This window comes from Dama dama, chromosome 6 (assembly GCF_033118175.1).
Source record: "Dama dama isolate Ldn47 chromosome 6, ASM3311817v1, whole genome shotgun sequence".
Taxonomy (NCBI): domain Eukaryota; kingdom Metazoa; phylum Chordata; class Mammalia; order Artiodactyla; family Cervidae; genus Dama; species Dama dama.
Window position 1 is genome coordinate 13164798 of NC_083686.1, and position 26167 is coordinate 13190964.

At 46.9% G+C, this 26167-nt stretch overlaps 1 protein-coding gene across 1 annotated transcript in view; it reads left to right on the top strand.

The window, feature by feature from the left end:
* Positions 1 to 26167, top strand: part of STK32B (serine/threonine kinase 32B) — a 277362-nt gene that overhangs the window by 179292 nt on the left and 71903 nt on the right. Inside the window, exon 4 of the mRNA XM_061145161.1 lies at positions 13422 to 13459. Coding sequence (XP_061001144.1) covers positions 13422 to 13459 — 38 coding nt within the window. The remainder of the gene's footprint in view (positions 1 to 13421; positions 13460 to 26167) is intronic.

Here is a 26167-nt window from a genome sequence, read left to right on the forward strand (position 1 = left end):
ATTCTCATGGAGTTTATATTCTGCGTAGCTCAGTTGGTAAAGCATCTGCCTGCAGTGCAGGAGATCTGGGTTCAATTCCTGGGTCAGGAAGTTCCCCTGGAGAAGGAAATGGCAGCCCACTCCAGTATTCTTGCCTGGAGATTCCCATGGACAGAGGAGCCTGGCAGGCTACAGTCCATGGGGTCGCAAGAGTAGGACACGACTTAGCAATTTCTTTCTTTATTTCTAAGAATAGACAAGGATTGAGAAGAAAACATATAATAAATGTGGTCATTCACATTGTGTTATTATCATACAAGATGTATCCTGGGTGATGGGGCAGAGAGCTGGGGTGCAGGGCAGGCTAGTGGGGTTCACCACAGTGATGATGGTGGTGATGATAACGATAAAGATGGTGATGAGGGTGGTGATGATGATGGTGATATCAGTGACCTTTGTACCATGAGCAGGCTTCTTGACTTCTCTGAGCCTCAAGTTCTTGACCACAGCATGAAGATACAAAGCCACCTTGCAGAAAAGGCTAAGAATGACATGACTGGAGGTAAAAGCAGGACCAGCTACATAATTAGAGGGGTCCAGTGCAAAATGAGGGGCTTCCTCCATGACTCAGCAGGTATAGAACCCACCTGCAATGCAGGAGATGCAGGAGACACAGTTTTGATTCCTGGGTTGGGAAGAGGGTATGGCAACCCACTCCAGTATTCTTGTCTGGAGAATCCCATGGACAGAGGAGCCTGGCAGGCTGCAGTCCACGGCATCACAAAGAGTCGGACACAAGTGAGCAATTGAGTGCAACATGTGCAAAATGAACATGCAGACGCCCTGTTCAAATCTTATTAAACTTCCCTCTTAGCTGTGTCTTCCTTTCCCTCAGGTGGAAGGAACAGGGGGAGACCTGACAGAGAACCCCTCGATCCCTCTCTGTGGTCTGCTTCCTTAACCTGTCCCCAAAATGTAAATCTCAACAGCTTGTAGTGAGGAGACTCCAGCTTTCCATCCTGATCTCAGTTCTTCCGCTTTCTATAGAATTCCCCTTTCTCCCAACCAAGATTTTCTTATTTCTAAATTAAGCAATTTAATTTTTTTTTTTTTTGATGTATGAACTCAAACTTCACCATGGACCGAACCTGAGCTAATTCTTTTGTACACATCATTGCACTGAACTCTCACAACAACCCTCAGAGGAAGACTTGGTATTTGTCCGACTTTACGGATAAGAAAAACTGAGGCTGAGCAAGGTTGCAAGACCCAGGGCTAGTTTGTTTCAGATAGACGTGCAGTCCCTTCAGTGTTGACAGGCTGGAATGCGGTGACTCTTACACATTTTGGCAGCACACTCCCTTGGATGAAATACTTCCAGAGAGACTGGGCCCTGAAAATAGCAACTCTTAAAATATTAATTCTCTGTAATGCTCCACACAGACTATGCTTTCTAACGATCCCTCCCACATTCCTAGTAAAATCAGAGAAGGGAAATCCCTTCCATTTGTGGTTCCAGTCTGGGCCCTGCCATCAGCGGTGGCTGGGTGGGTGTCAGGGTCTGTTTTGCTTCCTTCCTTTGCCAGCTGATCAGTACCTGCCGTGTCTGGTGGCTTTAGAACCCGCTAAATGAACCCGCTTGGCTCCCTCCTACACACAGAACCACGCTGTGAGCGGAGAAGTGGTTCTCCCTTCTCCCCACCCTCGTCACACCAATCAAACCAAATGGACCTGCCCCCGAGGGGGCCCACGGAACTCAGCAGATATACCACAGTCCTCCTAACTGATTCCCAAAGGAACTGGAGCCCCTTACTGGGGCCCCGTGTTTTAGTGAATCGATGCCTACAAGCCAGGGATTGGAGACTGAGAATTCTGGAAAATTCCTCTCCTGAATGCAGCCTCCTACTGTGGTGGAAGGTGTGATGGGACAAACAACTCAGATATCCATCATGTCCCTGAAGCAGAGCAAGGCTCTCAAGCCTGAGGAGGCATCAGAAACCCACTGGAGCTGGTGGGAATGCAGGTTCCCTGGCCTGGCACTCAGTGACTGGTCTAGGGTGTGCCTTGAGTAGCTGCCTTGCTCAGAGGAACTGTAGACTGTGGACCAACCTTGACAAATAAAAGAAGAGGAATCACAGGACAGGCGGTCCTGAATGCTGGGCCTTCACCCACTCAAGTATCCAAACAGCTGTTTACCCAGTTCTTCTTTGTGGTAGACCATGTTCTAGGTCCTGGTGATATAGCACATAGATAGGAGGACAGGGTGTCCACCCTACCCAGGAAATGGAAAGAGCACTGGGCATCAGGAGAGCTGGGTTCAAATGTTGCAGCTGCCACTTTAACTCTGACCAGGGGACGTCACTTCATCTGTCTAGGCTTCAGTTTCCTTGTCCTTAAAAAGAAAATAATGCTGATTCTCTAGGGCTGTCATGTGGGTTAAACAAATTACAGTGTGGAATTTGTGAGCTGTACAATAGCACGTATGTGTACAGAAGGAGTTTCATGAGTTGTATGATGGCACATATGTGCAGAATGGTCATAATCATTTTTGAGGTCAACTCTTCTGTTTTGCTTCCTGCTTCATCCTGTTCCTTCTATATGCCCTGTGCAACAGGACTGAGTCGAGGTGGAGGAAGTAGTCACATTTATTGAGCACCTACTGTAAGCTTGGAACTGAGCTAGATTCTTTACATACATTATTTCATTTCATCCCCATTTTACAGATGAGGAAAACTGAGACCCCAGCAGTAGTAGAGTTCATGTATAAAGGGCATCAAAGTTTTATTCATCATCACAGGTGGTCCTGCAGTCACTGCAGGGTGTGGGCCAGCATCCTATCCTTCTACACACTTTTATAGTTTTCCACATGCTCTGCAGTAAATCCTGCATTGAGGAGTTCACAGACTGATTCATGGACAGACCTTTGCGATATAGTATTCTTAGAGCAACTAGAAATAAAATAAGACTGACCTGGGTGGTTCTGCGAGGACTTCATGGACCCTTCCTGACCTGCGTAGGAAGGAAGCCCCTTGTTTAGGAAGGTGTGTTGCTAGGCTCATCCATCCATGAAGGAATTAATTGAACCCAGTGCATCCCTGAATGTGTTTGTGAATCCTGAGAGCCTTGAATTCGCCACAAGATACACTTGGGAATAATTAGCCAAATGTAATTGCCTTAGTAACCAAGTTTACATCCAGGCCCCATGGAGTGGCCTAGCATTTGAACAGAATTAATCAATGTCAACCATGCTGCTGTTTGTTCTTTGCAGGATTAAAGGAAAAACAACAAGCCCGAAACATGGCTTGATTGGATACACTTTCTCTCCCAAAGGAGAGGAAAATGATTTGAGTTGCTCCATGGGGTTTTAGGCCAGATGTAAGAAAGAACTGACTGACTAGACTGTGTGTACACTTTAAAAATCGTTTCCATGCCTTAAAATCAAGTCTTGGGTCTCTAACTGGTACATCCAGGTTCCATCTTGGACTCTGTGACCTGGAGAAAAGGTTTAACTGCTCTTAGCCTCAGTTTTGTTGTCCAGTAAGATAAGGATGATATTAGTTTTCTTGGGCTGCATACAGAGTTCCACAGACTAAGCAGCTTAAACAGAAGTTTATTTTCTCATGATTCTGGGGGCTGGAAGTTCAAGGTCAATGTGTCAGCAGGGTTGATCTCTTCTTATAGATGGCCACCTTCTCCCTGTGTCTGCAAACAGTCATCCCTCTGTGTGTGTCTGAGTCCTCATCACCTCTTCTTATAAGGACCCAGTCAGATTAGATTAGGGCCACCCCAGTGACCTCATTTTAACTTAATGATCTCTTAAAAGTTTGTATCTGCAAGTATGGTCACATTTTGAGGTACTGGGGGTTAGAACTTCAACTCTGAAGTTGAGAGGACACGATGTAGACTGTATGGGCTTCCCTTGTGACTCAGACAGTAAAAAATGCACCTGCAATGCAGGAGACCCGAGTTCAATCCCTGGGTCAGGAAGATCCCCTGGAGTAGGAAATGGCAACCCACTCCAACATTCTTGCCTGGAGAATCCCATGGACAGAGGAGCCTGGTGGGCTATGGTTCATGAGGTCACAAAGAGTCAGACACTGAGTGACTAAACACATACACAATGTAGGCTGAATAATGCCTCCTGCAAAGATGCTGCCACGTCCATATCCCCCCAAATCTGTGAACACAATAGCTTACATAGATAAAAAAGACTTTGCATATATGATTATGTTAAGGATTATGAGATGGGAAAATTATCCTGGATTATCTAGGTGGGTCCAATATAGCTGGAAATGTCCTTATAAGACAGACATAGGGAGTCAGAGTCAGTAGGAGATATGACAGGGAGGGGCCACAGTCAAGGAACAGAGGCATCCCTAGAAGATGAAAAGTCAAGGAAGCAGGTTCTCCCTAGAGCCTCCCAGAGGAACTCAGTCCTGTTGACATCTGCTTTTAGCCCTGAAGATGCATTTTCGGACTGTAAGAGGAAAATCTGCTTCGAGTCACTAAGTTTGTAGTGATTTGTTACAGCAGCAGTTAACACAACATTGTAAATCAACTATACTTCAATAAAACAAATTTTAAAAAATAATCAACATGTCTCCAGGATTGGGTCTTATTCTGAAACTGTCCTCATAGCTTCGAGACTCCTCTTTCCCTCTTTGTGTACAAGTCTAGTGGTAGAGCTTGCTGGTTTTCTTTGATGCCTTCAGTTGATGGGTTGAAAATTTGACAACTACATCTCAGCATTCACTTTTTATTTTTGAATTTATGTTAGAATATGGAATCCTAAAGTCTGGCCACTAGCACTATAGGCACCAGAGAGCCTTTAAAGGGGTTTATGTAAGAAGGGTATGTTTATATAAGATGGGTGCTCTGTAAAGCCATTTCTTGTTGCAGTTCAGTCACTAAATCGTGTCCAACTCTTTGCAACCCCATGGACTGCAGCACACCAGGCTTCTCTGTCCTTCACCATCTCCCAGAGATTGCTCAAATTCATGTCCATTGAGACTATCATGCCATCCAACTGTCTCATCCTCCGTCATTCCCTTCTCCTCTGCCCTCAGTCTTTCCCGGCATCAGGGTCTTTTCCAATGAGTCGGTTCTTCGCATCAGGTGGCCAAATTATTGGAGTTTCAGCTTCAACATCAGTGCTTCCATTGAATATTCAGGATTGATTTCCTTTAGGATTGACTAGTAAAGCCATTTGGGTCATATTAAAAAAGAAATACAACCTTGTACTTGGATGTTGTAGTAAAGAAACATATCCTGAAATCCAAGTGACATAATTTTATTTATCAAATCAGATATTTATTATAAGCCTGCTCCTTGAATTAGTACGGCCTAGTTGAGATTCTCAGACTCGAATTCATTTTCTTCTTGAGTTTCTCGCCCAGGCAGAGAACATTGATCTAGAGGCAAGATGAGAATGAGTCTTGTCTACTGACATGTGACCTTTGATCCTCTGTAAATACTTCTGTCTTCATTGATAAAATATGAGTAGCGAGTGACATCTGCCTCTCAGAGTTGGGTCAGAATTGAGGGAGGTGACAGAGAGTGATGCCACAGGACCTTATCCAGAGAAGCCACACCCCTCGTGAAACCCACGTGACCCACCCACAGGGTGCCCGCTCACAGGACGCTCCTCATGAACTGCAGACGTTTACAGTATCAGGACTTCCGCTAACATGAAGGCATCGTGTTGGGGGCTGAGGTCTGTACATGGTCCCTGCCTTTCACAGGAAGCAGGGGAGAGATGGGAGAAAGAAGTGAAATCTAACTGGTAACAAGATGCCTGGTTGCAGACTTGGTACCATTTCTGGAAGGCCAGTCCATGCCCATATGATGAGAGATCCCAAAATGCGAGAACCAAGCTCATCCGCCCTTGTCCCCCATCGGCTTGCTGCTGAATGGATGCCAGCTGGCCACCAAGGTCCACAGCCAAGGTGAATCCCAGCAGTCTAACCCCAGCTTGGTCACTGCCTGCAGCCTTTTCCCTGGTGCCCGATCTGATAGCCCAGCCCTATGTTATTAACCACAAGCATGCATCCTGTGGGCCTGGCACTGGACTGGTTGCTCTCATAAATCCTCACTGACATCGAACAGACATCTAGCACTCAGCCAGCCTGGCGGAAGATCCCAAGAATTGCTTCCTAAGTCTAACAACCTGAAGTTGGCTCCCTAATCAAATAGAGGTCTTGTCTGTCCTCAGAATTGGCCATCCTTCATCCAGTCCCCAGTCCTGCCTATAATGCTCTACATGCGACCCCTTGGAAAGCAGTGAAGAAATACAGAACTTTCTGGATCAGATGACTGACACCATCAAATCTGTGTTTCAGAATATGATAAAGTTCCTATAATAGTTAGGATGTAGATTTAGGTACTTTGTTGCTGTTCAGTCGCTAAGTCGTGTCTGATTCATTTGAGACCCCATGGACTGTAGCCCACCAGGCTCCTCTGTCCATGGGATTCTCCAGGCAAGAATACTGGAGTGGGTTGCCATTTCCTTCTCCGGGGGATCTTCCTGACTCAGGGATCAAGCCCGCGTCTCCTGCATTGCAGGAGGTTCCTCTACCACTGAGTCACCTGGGGAACTCTTAGGTGCTTTAACAGTGGGCAGAATTAAAGCAGCTGAAACAAATACTCATCATAACTACCTGGAGTACATGTTATGATCCAGTTTATAGATGGGGAAACTGAGGCTCTACCCTGGGCGTTGAGCCCAGACCTCAGGGTCAGCAGATTTGGGATAGAAATATGGCCTCTCCTGTCCATCTGCCTTTACCCCTCCCTGATGTCAACAGCACGTTCTTTCCCTAGGGGTAAAACATCCACAGATGTTCATTTCACAGACGTGGCTCCTTTTCCAGCAGGTTTTCATTTGTCTTTATTGCTGCATTAGATTGCAGACACTCAGAGACCCCCAGCAAAGGGACATGTGCAGATATGTCCCCATGGCCCTTTTTTGCAGTCTGAATCAGAGCCATTTCTGTGCTGTTTTTTTTTTTTAAAATAGCCCGGCTGACATTTTATGGTTTGTTTTATTGGGGGGCTGGGGGATAATTCAAAAGCAGAACCGGGTTTTATAGCCTTTGCAAGCACACTTTCCATCAAAGTGTCATTTTGCGCAGCTCTGAAATTATGAGTCTGTCCTCAGAAAACATCGTCGCAGACTTGCCCATCCACGCAGTGCTTCTGATGTCCTTTCCGAACACATGGGCCAGTTTTCAGCTAGATGACGTGCTTGAGCTGAGATACAATCGATGTGAAAAGTAGAACCGGAGGAAATGGCCCTGGAATCCACTAACCTAGAGGTTCTGATAAAATGCTTTGCCCATAAATGCTATTCTTATTTTTTTTTTTTTTTAACTTCTATATGATCCAGGAATTCTTTTTTTTTTTTTCTTTTTTTTTTATTATTATTTTTTTTTTCCAGTGGGTTTTGTCATACATTGATATGAATCAGCCATGGATTTACATGTATTCCCAATCCCGATCCCCCCTCCCACCTCCCTCTCCACCCGATTCCTCTGGGTCTTCCCAGTACACCAGGCCGGAGCACTTGTCTCGTGCATCCCACCTGGGCTGGTGATCTGTTTCACCATAGATAGTATACATGCTGTTCTTTTGAAATATCCCACCCTCACATTCTCCCACAAAGTTCAAAAGTCTGTTCTGTATTTCTGTGTCTCTTTTTCTGTTCTGCATATAGGGTTATCGTTATCACCTTTCTAAATTCCATATACATGTGTCAGTATGCTGTAATGTTCTTTATCTTTCTGGCTTACTTCACTCTGTATAATGGGCTCCAGCTTCATCCATCTCATTAGGACTGGTTCAAATGAATTCTTTTTAATGGCTGAGTAATATTCCATGGTGTATATGTACGACAGCTTCCTTATCCATTCATCTGCTGATGGGCATCTAGGTTGCTTCCATGTCCTGGCTATTATAAACAGTGCTGCGATGAACATTGTGGTGCACGTGTCTCTTTCAGATCTGGTTTCCTCAGTGTGTATGCCCAGAAGTGGGATTGCTGGGTCATATGGCAGTTCTATTTCCAGTTTTTTAAGAAATCTCCACACTGTTTTCCATAGCGGCTCTACTAGTTTGCATTCCCACCAACAGTGTAAGAGGGTTCCCTTTTCTCCACACCCTCTCCAGCATTTATTGCTTGTAGACTTTTCCTGAATGACTCAGGCTCCCGACTGCTCTGTAAGACTTTGCAAGAGTCTGCCTGGTGAGTTTCCTATGAAAGAGACCTAATTCACTTTGTAAAAGCTTAAGAAGCTCCCTTTAAAGAGCAATGATAGAAGCTTCATTGTTGTTTATTTCAGCACTGCTTATGCACCAGGAGCCCCGCTAGGCAGCCTCCCATGATAGCACCTCCATGTATACACCTTCCGGCCACTGTCAGATATGAACCATCATTCCCATTTTCCAGATTAGGCGAGCAAGGCTCAGAGTGTGCTGCCCAAGATCATATAGCTCTCGTAGCAGTCTTTTACCACGGCAGAACAAGTTTCTACTGAAGGAGCGGCTTAACTCACATTTATTTCCTCGCAGTTTCCCAGGGGTCAGGAGTCGGTGCAGAGCTTGGCTGGCCCTTCTGCTCAGGGTGTCACAAGCCTTCGATCCTGGAGCCCAGTGGGCTGCGTTCCTTTCTGGATCTTTCTGGATCTGCCCCAAGGCCCCCTGGTTGTTGACAGAATTCTGTCCCTGGTGACTACAGGAGTCAAGTCCCTATTTCCTTGCTGGCATTCCATTTCTGGAAGTGCCTGCAGGCCCCTGCCTTGTAGCTGCTCCCACAGGACGGCCAGCAAAGGAGGCTCCTGTATTCAGGCCCTCCAGAATGAGTCTGATAGCCTGTGGTCATTGGAATGACCCTGCCACCTTTGTCTTTTCCCCTCAGCGGGATGGATGTCACAGGTTTAAACCATTCACCCTCTCAGCCTTCTATGCCTTCATTAGCAAAATGAGAGCTTGCTCCTGGGTCGTATCAGACTGTCTCTTTCTTGCCATTCAGGTGTCAACCTGATGCCACATCGTCTGAAAGCCCTTCCATGGCCACCTGCCCAAAGCAGGTTTCCTTTCTAGACCCTGATTTGTTCTTCTCGGAGTACTTGTCCCAACTTGGGGTCGTGTCCGTTATTCACTCCTGTCCCCCTCCTAGAAGCAAGCTCCATTCAACTGGCTCTGTCTTGTCCACTGTCGTGGCCCCAGGGACCATGGAGAGGAAGCTTGAGGATCACTGACTCCCCTGTGTGCTAAGAGCCGACTCAGAGCCTGTGTCAGACGTTTTGTCCACAGCACAAGGGAAGCCGAGGTACAGGGGGTTCACCCCAACAGAAAGAGGGGCAGGCGTGGGGACTCAGGCAGGCTGAAGCTGAGTAGTACTTGCCCAGACAGAACACCCTCTTTCCTTGTAGCCGTGGGGTCTAGTTTACCAAGTAACTCGTGCATGCCAAGTCCCTTCAGTCGTGTCCGAGTCTGCAACCCCATGGACTGTAGCCCACCAGGCTCCTCTGTCCATGGGGATTCTCCAGGCAAGACACTAGATTGGGTTGCCATGTCCTTTTCCAGGGGGTCTTCCTGACTCAGAGATCGAAATTGCATCCCTTATGTCCTCTGCATTGGTAAGTGGGTTCTTTACCACTAGTGCCACCTGGAAAGCCAAATCACTCATACCTCTGCCCTTGTTGGGTCCTCAGGATGTAAGAGACCACAAACAGGGACCTTCTGATGGGCTCTAATGGATGGTGGTCCTAAACAACGTCACACCATGGTCAATGGGGGACCCTGGCTGGAGCCTGACATTTATCCACCTCCTCCATTAGCTCTCCTTCTGCTCTGTTAGGCATGTAGCTTCCTGTGGCTGTTGCAGCAAATTCTCGTAAAATCAATGGCTTCAAAAAATGTAAATCTGTGACCTCATAGTTCTGGCCAGAAGGCTGAAATTCAGGTTGCCTGTGGGGCTAGCCTTCTCCAAAGGCTCTGGGAGAGAATCTTCGCCTTCCTCTTCCAGCTTCTGGGAGCTCCTGGTTCTCCTTGGCTTGTGGCCACATCACTCCAGCCTCTACCTCTGTCTAGACGTGGCCTCTTCTCCCCATTGTGTCTATGACCAAACCCCTGTCTCTTTCTAAGATGACAGACAGCCCCAAACTCGGGGCGATTTCATCTTGAGATCCTTAACTAATTCCTTGCAGGAGCAAAGGCCATGACTCAAAATAGCATCACGTTCTGAGGTCCTAAGTATTCTGAATTCTGGGGGGATGCTATTCACCTACCTACACCAGGTCACCTCTCCTTAGGTCTGCCACCGCTGCCCCATCTTTTCTTGGTTCTGACACCCTGGTTCCCACTGGTCCACGTGATCCCCGGCCGGTCGTTCCCTCTCCAGCCGCCCCAGTTCCATCTTCCCTCGGCTCTGTGGCCAGTCTGTACTGTGGCTTCTGAGCCTCCCAGCTGCGTGTCTCCCCTTCCCACTGAGTCTGAGCTTCTTGAGGGGAGGGACTATGCCTGGAGCCTCTGCAAGTCAAGCTCTCTGCCCAGACCTTCCAGGAGGAAGCACTTGAGGAATGTCCCCAGAAGGAAAAGGAAGGGATTGAAGGAGGAGATGAAGGATGAAGAAGGAAGGACTGGAGAAGGGTTGTCAGAAAAACCCCAAGACGGGGCACGTTCAGCATCAGGGGAGGCAGCAGCTCAGGTCAAGGACCTTGCAGCCGTTCGGGTCCAGGCTCCTGGTCCATGGCCACCTCTTCTGAGATCCCCAGGCCCCAGACAAGGTCATCCTAGTCCAGTGACACCTTAAAGAAAGGATGCTCTTTCACATTCGCTGCTGTTTTCATTCTTGACAAGTATCTATTTTCCCTTTCCTCGCCTTTCTTGAAGAAGCCTCCTGGGGCAGGCCCTAGACAGGGGCCAAGTGTTTGCTGATTTGAGCCACAAACACTTGACTTCAGGTTTTCTGCCTTCTGTTTTAATTGTGTGAGTTTTCAAGTTCATCATTCCCCTGGGGACTCCATTAACAACCCATCTCTGTTCACCAGGGATGTTGGTGAACTTGGGAGCATGGGGTGCATTGGCTTAATGCCCATCAATATTCATGGTAGGAAAAGTCACAATAAAATGAAAATGTAAATATATGGATTGAGTGTTTCTTTCTTACCCCAAAGCCGCAGACATTGCCTTGTATGGTTCCAAATAACCACGTTGTGTTTTCATGTAGAATTACTATTTGATAAACTCTGGAGCAATCACTTTTTATTTCAAAGAAAGCCATCATTAGTCTCAAAGGATTTGACATTGACTCTAAATGAGTGAGTGGGGCTTGCATTTCTAAAATCTATGGCTTTAACACGGCACTTTGGAAAGTGTGTGCTTATTAATGGTGTGTAAATCAGAGCTGAAAGTGTCAACTGTTTCTCTAAGGCTGTATTTCCCTCACATTCATTCTTCCCTGTTTCCTGTGTGTTGATAAAGATTCTCTTCTCTCTAAAACTCTGCTCAGGCTCCTCTGAGTTCTTTTGAAACCGGGCTTCATCTTTTGGACTTCCATGTTGGTTTCTGCATTGTCCAGTCTTAGCAACAACCTGCTAAGTCAGTTTAGGGGCTTCCATGATAGCTCAGATGGTAAAGAATCTGCTTGTAATGCAGGAGACCCCGGTTCAATTCCTGGGTCAGGAAAATCTGCTGGAGAAGGCATAGGCTACCCACTCCAGTATTCTCAGGCTTTCCTGGTAGCTCAGCTGGTAAAGAATCCACCTGCAATGTGAGAGACCAAGATTCGTTCCCCAGGTTGGGAAGATCCCCTGGAAAAGGGAACAGCTACCCACTCCAGTATTCTGGCCTGGAGAATTCCATGGACCATACAGTCCAAGGGGTCACAAAGGGTCAGACACGACTGACCAACTGTCACTTTTACCTTCACTTAGTCGGTTTAGCCATAATCTGCCATCCTCCCAAACTCATCATCCTCTGATCAGGTTGCTCATCCCCCAGGTGGTTTGATGCCCTGACCTTCTCTCAGCAAGAGTACTGATGAAAAGTTAGTGACTTTCTATCCACCAACCCCTACCTCCTCAAGTACAAATTCCCACTTGTCCACACTGTGTTTGGAATGAAGCCCAGTTCTATGCTGAGGTCTCTTTTCCCCTTTGGTGATTGCAGTTGAACATAATCTGTCTTCAGTGCTTTAACTACTGTCCTGGTTTTTATCTGACAGTGTCAGCTGGTTACAGGCACCATGCTAGAAGTGCAAAAAGCAAAGCCCCTGCCTTTAAAAAGCACAGCTTAGAGTTGGGAGCCCTTTGCTTTAAGGATGAGGAGAGCTGAACTTTCCAGAAACTGCCTAGCCCAGATTTTGCTGTACATGGCCCACTGTGTTACCCTAAATGTGAAAGTGTTAGTTGCTCAGTCTTGTCAGAATCTATGGGATCCCATGGACTATAGCCCTCTAGGCTCATCTGTCCATGAAATTCTCCAGGCAAGAATACTGGAGTGGGTTGCCATTCCTTTCTCCAGGGGATCTTCCTGACCCAGGGACCGAACCTGGTCTCTCGCAATGCAGGCAGATTCTTTACCATCTGAGCCACCAGGGAAGCCCTGAACGGGATCAGCAACCTTCTAAAAGGACCCGATAATAGCTATTTCAGATCTTGAGGGCCACATCCGTGTGTGTTGTACATTTCTTTTCATTTTTGCCTTGTGTGCTGCGTGTGTGTCTTGTTTTGCTTTTTATAATCCTTTAAAAATGTAGAAACCCTCCTAAACTCACAAACTGTGCAAAAACTGGCTGATTGCTGGGTGTGATCTTTCAAGAAACTGAATTGACATCTTCAACCCTAATTTACTCATTATGAACATGCATGTGCTTTCCGAAGCTCCATATTAAAATCACAGATTTTAGAAACATACACTCCATTCACTTCTTTATAATAAATGTCCAATCTCTTGAGATCATACAAAAATGAGCAGAGGCTGTGGTCCATCTCTGATCCAGACCAGATACTGACTCTCCTAGACCCACAGTTCCCAGGTCTATGGAACAAAGGTCATTAAACCTGGGAGGTTAGTACCTACCAAGCGGGGAGGGCTGAATTGCACCAGGAAGCAAAAGTGTCTGTACCCACTGAAGAGACCCAGGGCTCAGTGAGCAGTCACTCCTGGGAGTCGACTGGCCAGACGTCATTAAGAACATTCAGGAAAAAAACATACTCACACGATCCACTTGCAGTTCCAGGAAAAGAAAAGAAAAGCAAGAACACGGGGCTCTGCTGTCGTAATAATAATAACTGTCGTGCTTGCTATCTGAGCCTTCACGCCGGGGGAGAGGCAAGTACACTGGTTGTTGTCAGGCGTTTGTCCCCAATTGTCATGTTTGACACGCACTCCTCCAGACACTCCAGGAATCATATTTTCAGCTTCTCTGTTTTCTCTTGCAGAGACATCAAGCCAGACAACATATTGCTGGACGAACATGGTAAGCCTGTTATGAATGCTTTCTAGAGACTGTTTCAGTGGGAATTTTGAGGCTCTGGGAATCTGGGGGTGGCGGGGGGGAGGTCCTGGTGAGTTGGATTTTAGGGTTGACTAGAAAGCCTTTTTTGTTTCAATCCTGATAAATGAACACCTCTGTAAATTCCCTGCTGCAGTGAGTCAAGTCCAATGTGTCTGAAGGTTTCACATCCAAAGACATCATTGTTCACATCCTGGTATAAGAATGACAGGGCAGAAGTGGGAATGGGATACAGGATTGGAGGCTCTGAGTCTCCCACCCCTGTTCTCCGACCCATGAACCTAGGGCTTCAGAAAAGTCACTCACAATCACCTCTCAAAGCCTCAATGTCTTCTTTGGTAAAACAGGGAAAATGGTACCCACCTTCCTGATTGTCATGGGATAGAGTATGCTTGGCAAGCTAGACATCAATCATCAGTAATCTCCTAAGCCTTTCCTCACCCAGGCTTCTCAAGCCTTCATGAGGAGTCAGGGCAGCTTCTTAAACTGATTCAGTAGATTGGGTTGGATCTGGGTCTCTGCATTTCTCGCCGCTCCCAGTTGAGCCTGACACTGTTGGTCCATGGAGATGGTTCCCTGTCAGTGACTCTCTGACTGTGGTCTTATCAGAATTCCCAGAGGATAGACCCTGCTTTAGAGAACCAGGGCCTCGGTGTTCTGAGTCAACCCCCAGGATGTGGTATCCAAGCAAGCTAGGACCGAGAGTCCAGGGTACAACCCAGCAATGACTGACAGTCCGTTGCAGTCCATGGCAACGGCAGCTTTACAGCCAGCCATCATGGCAGACTTGAATACTTAATTCGCTGAGGTTCTTTCAGGAACTAATCCCTCAAGGGTTTGGGGGAGGGTGGGCTGGAGTGAGCAGGTGGGGAAAAATCCATGAGAGGCTGCTGAATCATCCAGAGATGAATCTGTCGACTCTTCCACACAGCTGTGCTAGACCTCCCTCCCTGACTCCATGCAGGGTGACGCTGTGGCTCCTGCTCAAAGCCTCTCTAGGACTCGTGTGTCTCAGGGAGTCCTACTTCTTTGTGTAAACCCCTTGGTACTGGGAGGCAGAGTGGGAATGGTGGATGGGACCATCAGCGCTCCAATCTCCCACCAGAGGCTAAGAGCAGACCAAATGCCTTGCCTTGGGACAGTGAGTTGAAATCTCTGGGCTCCTGATGGAAGGGCAAGGACAACCTTAGGATGCCAGGGAAACTGGGGGGAGCTGAGGATGCAAATCAGGGTCCCCAGTTTGTATGTAAAAGTCAGGAACCCCAGACCCGGGTCTCAGCTGGCTCCCTAACTAGCTGTGTGTCTTCGGGCAGGTCACAGAACAGAAGTAATGCCACCTGGCAGGGCAGTGAAGGTCTAAGATGAGACGGTGAAGGTCAGCTGCCATCCAGCAGCGGGACATAGGAGGTGCTCATGAGGGCTGTGTTAGCTTATAGGACTCAGCCTCCCCTATCCTTTCTCTGCTCAGACCACGGAAGCAGGTGAGGTAGAGGCAAGCAGAGGCCCAGGCTGTGTGATGCAGGACCCCTGGCAGGGCTGTCCTGGAAGCCAGGGGCCTGGGAGGCAGGGTTCTGGCTGGAATCCTCCGAGCCCTGCCTACTGACTGAGATAGGGATAAAGACCTTTCAGGCCCTGGGCAGCTTTCCTTCTGGAAAACAAAATCAAGACAGGAACACCAGGCAATAGGAATAATTCAGCCACTTCATCTACAAAGAAATGAGATTCAGGGAGCCTGTGGGGTAACTGGACCTGCCTGATGCCATAGTTCCTGCCTGATGTGACGGCGCAGGCCACAGCTCACACCATCTTCTCTGTGTTCCCTGACTCCCGAATTCCCAGATCTCCATCCATCCTTTCCTTGCTCCGCTTCTGCACTCGGCCTCACCTCTCCACCTCAGCCCTTCCCGTTTTCCTTTCAGACTGTCTCCCTGTCCTTCACCACCCGCCTTATACAGTGTCCCGACCCTGCACTGTGGTTCTGCAGCATTCCACACTCTCCCCAGGCGCCTCTCACTGAACCCTTCTCTAAGCTCCTATTTTATCAAGCTTGGTGTGGGGATGGAGCACTGAACACTATTTCATACTAAGGAGTGAGTGGCTGATACCATCAAGCTTGGTGTGGGAATGGAGCACTGAACACTATTTCATACTAAGGAGTGAGTGGCTGATACCCTCCCCTTTCAGCTTTAGCATCAAGTGGGTGCCTTTTCAGAAAGTGCAGAAGGAAAATCAGGAGCAGAGAATGCTCAGAAAACACAAGTCTCCTCCCCAGGAGAGAAGGGCAGGAGAGGCGGCTGTGACCATGGTTTTCCTTTCTCTGATTTGTGACAGGAGATAGAATCTCATTAGCATTTCTTTTTTTTCTTTCTTAGTCATTGTTGCCTTTCTTTTTCCTTCAGCTCTACTGAGGTGTTATTGGAAAATAAAAACTGTATACGTGTAGGTCGTACAGTGTGATTTTTAAACGGTGTACAAAAAAAAAAAAATAAACGGTGTACAATGTGATGATTTAATACACATATACATTGTGTATTGAAATGCACATATATATTGTACATTGAAATCAACACCACAATCAAAGTAATTAATATATCCTTCACCACTCACGGTTGCATTTTTATTGTGTGAGTAGTGAGAACATTTAAGATCTACCTTCTTAGCAAATTTCAACTCCAGAATACAGTATTATTAGCTACAATCACCATGCTGTACATTGGATCTCCTTAGCCTTTTGTTAACTGCATTAAAAAAAGTTTACAAAACAGATAACTATGTGTTCCTATTTAAAGAGTTTGCTGATGAATCTCACTAAATGTTTTCTCAGCAAACAAGTTGGTCGCTGTGTTTACAATGAGGCATAAGCATAATAAAATAACTACATTTATATTTTTATTAAAAATGTTCAAGATCTGCTGGTTACACAAAATCCAAGACTCTCATGGAAGACTCTGCTCCCCCAGTGTCTGCCCGGCTTTCCTGTCCTCCAGGCTGGATTCATCTCATAGAATGGGTGCTAATTCTGCTTTGAGATTTGAACTCTCTTGGCTAGCAGCAAAAGGAGAGAGATAGTGTATGCGTGCTAGGTCACTCAGTCATGTTCGACTCTTTGAGACCCTATGGACTGTAGCCCGCCAGCCTTCTCTGTCCATGGGATTCTCCAGGCAAGAATACTGGGGTGGGTTGCCATGCCCTCCTCCAGGAGATCTTCCTGACCCAGGGATCGAACCCATGTCTCTTATGTCTCCTGCATTGGCAGGCAGGTTCTTAACCACTAACAGCACCTGGGAAGCCCAAAGGAGACCATTCCTGGAGGTAAAAGGAAGTTGAGGGAAGAGGTAGCATACTAGAGTAGTATGTGGAGAAGAGCTGAGTGTGCTTTAGGGCTGAGGGCAAAGTGCTTTAGGGAATTTAAACTGTAGGGGGAGGGGGAAGGGACTGCATCTAATTTTCTCTTGGTACAGTGATGCTGAGTAATGAATAACCACATGAATGTAATGGCACAAACATGCATCCAGTTATGCTCACAGGTCTCTGAAGCTTTCATAGGCATGGCTTGCTCCTAAGACTGAGATCCAACAGGGTCAGCTAGGCAGCTGCAGTAACATTGGCTGTGCTCACTGCCACTTCTGGGTTTCACCTGGCTACTGGCTGGTACACCATGACTTTGGTTCATTGACTAGACGGCTCAGCCCAGTGGCTCATGGGTCATCCTCTGGCAAGTCAGCCCCATGTGACCTTGCATGGCCAGAGCAGGAGAAGGAGCAGGGAAAGCCAATCACTCAGCCTCCGCCTGTGTCACATTTGCTGCCATCTCAGTGGGCAAAGCAAGTCACAAGACCCAACCAATTGGGGGGTTGGGCACTGCCAAGTTGCATCCCAAGAAGGATGATACAGAGAGGGGAAGAATTGCAGAGATTAATGCAATCATCTATAAGATGCTCATAGAAAAGGAAGAGTCACTAGCACAAGTAGGGGTGCTGGTCTTTAACACATGGGGAACTTGTTATTTTTGTTCAGTTGCTCAGTCATATCCAACTCTTTGAGACCCCTGTGGACCGCAGCATTCCAGGATTTCCTGTCCCTCACCATCTCCCAGAGCTTGCTCAAACTCATGTTCATTGAGTTGGTGATGCCATTCAACCATCTCATTCTCTGCCGCCTTTTTCTCCTTTTGCCTTCAATCTTTCCCAGCATCAGGGTCTTTTCCAGTGAGTCGGCTCTTCACATCAGGTGGCCAGAGTACTGAAGCTTCAGCTTCAGCATCAGTCCTTCCAATGAATACTCAGGGTTGGTTTCCTTTAGGATTGACTCTTTCCTTTAGGCTTGATCTCCTTCCTGTCCAAGGGGCTCTCAAGAGTCTTCTCCAGCACCACAGTTTGAAAGCATCAATGGGGATTTTGACTTCCCCCCCCGAACGGGCAAAGAGCTATGAGTCAGAGACAGAAGGGCAGTGCCTATGTTTTGCCCTGAGTGTCACTAAGGGCTCTTTTTCGGAGTTTACTGACAGTATACTGTCAGCTTTCTGTATCTGAGGAGTCCACATTCTCAGATTCAGCCAATCTCAGATCAAAAAACATTTGGGGACAAAAATTCCAAAAAGTTCCCAAAAGCAAAACTTGAATTTACTGCTGGCAACTATTTATATAGCATTTGCATTGTATTGGGTATTAAAAGTTGAAAAAACTTGGGTGGGTGTCCCCAGGTTACATGTAAATTCTACACCACTTTATACAAGGGATTTGAACATCCAAAGATTTTGGTATCTGTGGGGGTCCTGAAGCTAGTCCCTTGCAGATACCAAGAGACAGCTGTAGCTTTTTCCTCTTCTGTATGCAAGGAAGTGATTCCTTCATTTTGCAGACCTGCCATAGGCCAGGCATTGTGCCAGGTGACCGAGGACACCTGTGGTCAAGAACCTCACGGTCTAGGGTGGTGTTTCTCAGCCATGGCTGCACATCACCTAGGAACCATAAAAGTGCCAATGCCAAGGGCCAAACTTAGAAGTCCTATCTGAGTCATCTTGCAGGAGAAAGTGCTGGGGAGGGGGGGGTGATTTTTAAAGTTACCAGGTGGTTCTAAGGTGTAACCAGGGCTGCAGGAGGGATAGAATGATACAGACCCAGCAAGGTCAGTGCTGGGTGGGACAGGGTAAAGCTGGGCAGGAGCACCAGGGCAGTGAGGCTTGGGGAGGAGGGGGAGGGAGGGCTTGCTGGATCCTGCAGCATGCTTGGGGTCAACAGAGCATTGGGAAGGGCAACAGAGCCTTCCAGAAGGCCAGTTGGCTTCCAATAGTCTCAGGCCAGCTGGCTGTGAAGTGTAGAGCTCACTCTTCTCAGTGGCCTTGGGATGAACACTTAGGGGTCAGAAACCTCACCTGGAGCTTTAGGATCTTTAGTAAAGGCACACCAGCAGAGTGAATTTGTTTTCTCATCATATTCACCGTGTCTTCTATTTCCTGTATGTGGATGCTTGACTTCTGCACACTCCAGGCCACTTCCACTTTCCCTAATATCCCTGTGCCAGGATCCAGATGACCAGGGACAGTCCTGTGCCCCAGAAACCCCTGAAATTATTCAGGCTAGCCAGTCCTAAGCCTGCTTGCCCTGCCTCTCCTGTTCCTTCCCACAGAAACCACCAGAGAGGCTCTTGATTGTGTTTTCTCCCTTCTCCCTGTGTCTCGTGACCAACCCTGGTGCTTCCCAGGGGTGACCCCCCCCCCCACAATGGTATGATATGTCCCCTCCTCCTAGGAACTGTGAATGACAAGCTTATCTTTTCAATGGCAGTTGTCTCTTAATCTGTTGGCTTTACTATACCTCAAGTTTTCTATTAATCGACGATATTTCAGAGCACGCACTCACTGGACTCATTTTGAAGAATTGCCTCTCCATCTGTTGCTAACATATTTGTTGATAAATGTGATGAGTGCTCCCCAAAATGGCAGTAGCCAGCAGCAGCGACACCCCCATCTCCCTCATCAGAACACTGTGTGTGCCATGCCATCTCCATCTTGGCAGGAAGAGAGTCCAGGAAATGAACAGAAGGCGTGTGTTGATGCTGAAGCCTGAGATGCAGGGATTGGAACAGCTGAGATGGAAGTGGGGAGAACCACTGGGGCAAATTGAGGGGCAGGGGTATTTCTGCTAAGTCTGAGGAGCCAAGAGTTAGTGTCCTTATTCTAGATAGGGTTCCAAGAGTTTAAGGATAAAGCTTAGGAATGCAGTTTAAAGCTATTCTGGGATCCTTGGGAGGACTGTATTGAGATTCTTTCTGAAGACTGCTGGCAGAGGAAGTGTCTAGTACAATGTGATGTCTTAAAGTCCTAAAGACCCTGTGTAAGGAATCTCTCATGACCCCCCAATAAATAGCCTCCTGTATTAGTTTCCCAGGGTTGTTGGAACAAAGTCCCACAAATTTAGAGGCAATAAACAGCAGAGATGTATTTTCTCACAGTCTTGGAGACCGAAATCCAAGGTCAAGATGTCTGCAGGGCTGTGCTCCCTCTGAAGGCAACAGGGATGGGTAGGTGTCAGTTCTGTCCCCTAGCTTCTGGTTTGGTGACACGCATACTTCCTTGGCTTGAGATGGTGTTAACTCCAGCCTTCAAATGGCTTTCTCCCTTGGCTTACTTTCTACTTCCAAACCTGAGCTAGTCGCTCAGTCATGTCCGACTCTTTGTGACCCCATGGTCTGAAGCCTGCCAGGCACTTCTGTCCATGGGGATTCTCCAGGCAAGAATACTGGAGTAAGTTGCCATGCCCTCCTCCATGGGATCTTCCCAACCCAAAGATCAAATCCAGGTCTTCACACTGCAGATGGATTCTTTACCATCTGAGCCACCAGGAAAACCCCATTCCAAATCTTGCCTGAGTGCATTTGAACAGCATGCATTTGAATGGCAGAATCTAAATCTTACCCAGAACCCTAGCTGCAAGAGAGTCAAGACATGTTTTCTCTCTCTCTCTCTCTCTCTTTCTCTCTCTCTCGTCCTTATAATACAGGGGGCAGGAAAGAGGAGTGGAAAAGGACACTAAGTGTCAAAAGATAATCTCTATCCCTGTGCCCCTCAGAGTCTTTGCAAAGAGCAGATCATGGCTGAGAAAGTGTTCTAAAAGCCTCTCTGCGTCTGATTCATTGTGATTTGTATGATTGTGTAAAATCACATACCAACATACAGATATGGAAGGGGAGCACATTGGTCAGGTAGCCTTGGCTATGCTAGTAACTAATTAACCAAAATGTAGTGATTCAACATTAAAAACCACAGAAGTAGAGAAAGGGGAAACAGAATTGTTGAGCTCATTCAAAAGCCTTGAGTGAGGTGGTGTTTAAGCAAGATCAACTCAAATAGAATGTGAAGGCTGAGCAGATTTTATAAAATCACAGTATATCTGGGGGAAGGTATCAAAACTCATCCCAGCTGAGTTGTTGTTCAGTTGCTTAGTTGTGTCTGACTCTTTATGACCCCATGGACTGCAGCTGAGAATTCCCCCAAATCTCAGTCTAGGAGCTTAGGAAATCCCAGGCCTGTGTGTTTCTTGTTCCCAGTTTTTTGTTCTCTTCTGCCTAAGAGGATCTGGGAACACAAAGATTGTTTTGAAAGCCCTGCCTTCCTACCCTATGACCAACAAATGGAAGGAAGTCAAAGCAAATCAAGTAGAAGAAAATCAGAGGGTCATTTCATTCTATGTCAGGCAAAGGCCTGCCCTCACACAGTCAGTCTTCCTGCTGCAGTAAAGCCAAATGAAGCCTGGATAAACTGGTACCCTAGAATTTGATTTGGCTTCTTTCTCTCCCTCTCTCTTTCTCTCTCTCCCTTCCTTTCTCTTTCTTTTTTTTTTTTTTTCTTTCCTTCTTTCCTCCCTTCATTCCTTCTTTTTTTCTCTCTCTTTATGCTACTGTCCTGAAGTAAGTTCAGTATGATCTCCATGAAGAGAAGTGGGAGGAAGGAAAAGTGTTCAGGATGCATGATCCTAAGGGGAGGATTGGCATCCAGGGTTATTATCACAGCAGAATCTTGGAAGTACAGTTATTATTAGCTTTATTAGTAGTGAGCTCTGGGGCATGCCATGGGTGGGGCAGCTGGACCCACAGCCTGGGTTCTCATCCTCTTGGGCATCCTTGGGCATCCAGCTGCATCTTTTCAGGAGCACCACTCTGACCTGTGGCTTAGGCATGTTGTACACCCTGTAAACCAGCTAGGATGGAGACAGATGTTCATAGGAGACTTGATTCTGAATTTCAGGGAAACAAGGCAAAAAAATGATGTGGTAGAAGATCATCTCTTATGCAGGGACTTCTTGCCATCCTAACTTCTGGTCTAGCACCCTCTGATGGCTACTACCTGAAGTCCAATCTTGGCTTCTGAGGACAGATCTAAAGAGAACCGTCTGCACTGCACAAAGCCTGCTACTGGGTTGACTATCCCCTCCCAAGCAGAATCTCATCTTCTCCCAGCTTGTGGCCTTGTTGGTCCCAGTGAGATCACTCCACTGTCCTCCTTCATTTGGTAAATATGCACACAGAGTTAAGGTTATTTCATTTCAGGGGCTGAGAGGGGTGAAGGGAAGGGAGGGAGCATGGTGGAGCAGGAACAGACACTTGTGCAGTGTGGCTGCAGGAGAAGCAAGTAAAAATACAGCAAAATTCAGGAGGCTTTGGATGCTTTCTCCGGGAATATGTAAGGAAAATGCAGGAATCAGTCTTCGAAGTAGGAGTCGCTGCTACTGGTGATGTTGAGTTGATCCTGTGCATCAGTAATTGTACCTCATTGCATGGACTGTGGATGGGTCTTTAGCCCTGTATAATCTCCATCATCCCATCCCCCAGTTCCATGGTACAGATAACTGACACATCCTTAGTGTGTAGAGTTTCAAGTACCCTTCTCCCAAATGCACAGATTGTTGTTGTCATTCAGTCACTAAGTTGTGTCCTACTCTTTGCGACCCCATAATCTATAGCACACCAGGCTTCCCTGTCCTTCACTCTCCCGGAGTTTGATCAAACTCATGTCTATTGAGTCAGTGATGCTATCTAACCATCTCATCCTCTGCTTCCACCGTCTCCTCTTGCCTTCAGTCTTTCCCAGCATCAGTCTTTTCCAGTGAGTCGGCTCTTCAAAGCAGGTGACCAAAATATTGGAGCTTCAGCTACAGCATTGGTCCTTCCAATGAGTATTCAAGGTTGATTTCCTTTAGGATTGTCTGGTTTGATCTCCTTACTGTCCAAGGGGCTCTCAAGAGTCTTCTCCAGCACCACAGTTTGAAAGCATCAATCTTTGGCATTCAGTCTTCTTTATGTTTGGTTTCTCACTTCTGTACACTTTTCATGCATATGCCTAGCCTGACGCTGGCCCCAGGGAGTACAAAATCACAGAGATTGTGGCTGAGTCTCATCATCTGAGATCTGGTTGAAAAAGTGACGCTGCTGTAGTCTTAAAAGTAAAATATGGAATGTTGTCAACTCCTGTAAATATCGTGATAGCTCTAAGAAGTAAAGAATGAAGAAAAGTGACAGAATTTGCTTACCATATTTCTTTCATTCCATCTTTTATTTGATCAGTAAGTCAGCCAGTCAACAAACCCTTGTTAAGTACATTTTCCAGGTCAGGCCATTGCTAACATACAGGGGACATAGAAATAAACAAGGGAGGATACCTGGTCTTAAGGAGATGGACACAGCAGATACAGCATAGTGGATGCTAGGATGGGAATGAAAATGGAGAGGAGTTGGGGGCGTCCAGGAAAGAGGCCTACACTAGTCAGTCTGCCATGGACTAAATGTCCATGGAATAAAATTGTTATGTTGGAGCCTTAACTCCCAGTGTGATGGCCTTTGGAACTGAGGCATTTAAGAAGTAATTGGGTTTGGATACTTTCCAAAGTCAAAGTATTGGAGCCTCCACAATGGGATTTGTGCCCTATAATGGGATGAAGGGATCGAAGCTCTCTGTCTCCTCACAATAGGAGACAGCAAGAAACCTGCCATGTAATCTAGGAAGAAATTAAGAACCCTATTATGCGGGCACTCTGGTCTTGGACTTCAAGGCTTCGAGACTGAGGATTCAATGTAAATACACCATCCAGTCTATGGTAATCTGTTTTAGCAGAGCAAGTCAACTGAGACACAACCCCCTCATGGTAGTGAGTTTCATGTTAGTGGAAGCAATCAAGCAAAGGCTGGATGCCCATCCATCAGTAATACAACTCTTGGGCCATGTTTTGAAGAATGAATGGAAATCTGCCAGGCAGAGGGAAGAGCTTTCCAAATGGTGTCAAAGTCCTGGAGGTGTGATGAATTTCCTTGTGTTCAGAGAAAGGAGAGAGCAGGGCTGGAGTACATGGTGTTTAAACAGGGGTGGGAGGGCAATTGTTGATGACTCTCATTCAAACTGGTACTGATGGATCTCATACCATATCCTGGGCCCATTCTCTCTCTGATTTCTGAATGTTTTTAATTTACAGAAAGCAAATAGCAGAAAACTCAGTTCATATTTGCACACTTTGTAGCAAATTTCCGTTCTCCTGAGAAGGAGCTCAGAGGAGACCTCGTATGGCACTAATTTTCACTTTCCCACATCTTGACTCAACCGGTAAAGGATGCACACCGGGAAGTTACAGCTCATCAGCCAGCTCGGTGGTGGAAATCAAACGTGGGGTTCTGCTGTCTGGCGCTCCTGCTGGAGGTGAATTCCTGGGCAGACAGGTCTGCTTCGGAGCTGCTCCAGAGCCTCCGCCCCGGAGGGCCAGGAGGAACCAGGGATGGGGCTGGGCGACGCCACTCTGAAGGGGGCAACGGTGGGGCAGGTGGAAATGCCCACCCGGAAGAGACTGGAGGCAAAACACAGCTCCCCACGTTTCCGCTGCCGACCGTGGATGGGTCACTGGTCTCTAGAACTTCAGGCTTGAGGAGGGGAAGGGCAGGACTTCCCTGGCAGTCCAGTGGTTAAGACCTCACCTTCCAATTCAGGAGGTGCAAATCCAATCCCTGGTCAGGGAGCTAAGATCCCACATGCCTCATGGACAAAAAAAAACAAAACCTGAAACTGAAGCAACATCATAACACAGTCAAGAAAGACTTTAAAAATGATCCACATCCAAAAACATCTTTTTATTAAAGGGGTAGCCATAGCCCACCCCCGACAAGGGTTCTTTAAGGACTAACGTGAACTTCGGCACCAATTCTGTACCATTTGTTCAACCTTAAACAACAGCAGCTTACATCGATGGGGATGCATTCTTTTCCCCTCTTTATCAATTTCCCTGCTTTGAGTCTTGCCCCGATAATCCACACACAAGCCAAAGTGATACAAGTGAGTGGGATTGTGTCTCTCTACCTCAAAACCCTCACGCTTGGGGTAAAAGCCACCTGACCCTTTTCCCCCTTTCTCTTTCTGGCCTCCTTGCTGGTCCTTGCAAGGTTCTTGAGCTGCCAGCTCCCTCAGCCATCTCACTCCTTCCCCCGGAAGTCCAGTGGCTTGCTGCCTCTCTTCTTCAAGTCTTTGCTGAAAGGTCACATCCTCGGTCTCTGACCACCCTGTTGAATGCTTACAATTACCCTCCCAGGTACTTATTAATGTTAGAAGGAGGCTTATAGAGTGAAATAACCTGCTGAAGTCTCGTGTGAGTGGCTGCATGAATTAGGACACCAGCAGTGTGTGGCAGACAACAAGGAGCCCAACTCAAATCGCCCTAAGCAACAAAGGGTGTTTTTCAGCCTGTGCAACTGAAGCCCAGTGGAATGCGGCTTCAGGCAGGGTGTGATCAGGCTTTGGCACTATTTCTCTGCTGTCCTTGCAGCTCTGCCTTCTCCAAGGATAGGCTGCTTCTTTAGGTTGTCTTTCTTTGTGGCAGCCAATGGCTTCTACAGTTTGGAGCAGGGGTCATATCCCCACATCACAGCGGCCAAAGGCAGAGAATATCACTTTAGATAGCTTCTGGAAGGAAAAAGAAGAAAACTTTTCTTTTCCTGAACCCCCTAGAAAATCATCTCCCCGGTTTTCACAGGCCCCGATTGGTTCACATGCTCAGCCTGAGCCAACTATTAAAGCCACCTGGAGTCGCGTGCTCCATCCCAAAGCCAAATTAAATGCAAAAGAGACTTTTAGAATGATCCATGGAGTATGATCTCTTTATTGCAAGAACAAACCAAAGTCCTGTGATATGTGGATATACATTTGCACAAGCGAAAGAGAGAAAGAAGGGAGGAGCTAAATGAATCAGTGTGGTTATATAGCAGGAAGAGGAGACCCTAGGATGTTGAAAGGAGAGACTCAAACACGTATTTGTATTCTATGATTTATTATAATTAGCTGGCGTTACTTTCATCATGCAAATATTAAAGAATTTTAAGAGTGGGAGAAATGAAAGGGAACCACATAAAAGCCACCCATATTCTAAGATTCCAAAATTCCCTCCCAAGGGTACTGCTGTGCTTGGAACTATATAGGTGTGGGGTGCAGAAACCACTCAGGTGTCCACCTACTTGCACATACCTCACAGTCTGAAACAGGGCTTGAATTTACTTGTTTGTTAGTATTAGAACTGAGGCAATGAAAGGGTGCAGGAGTGGACTGGCCCCAGCTGGGGATGGGACTGGAGCGACACCTTGGCAGGATAATGCTGCTAAGAGCAATGCTTATAGAAAATGCCCTAGTTGTTGTGTGTCAGGATG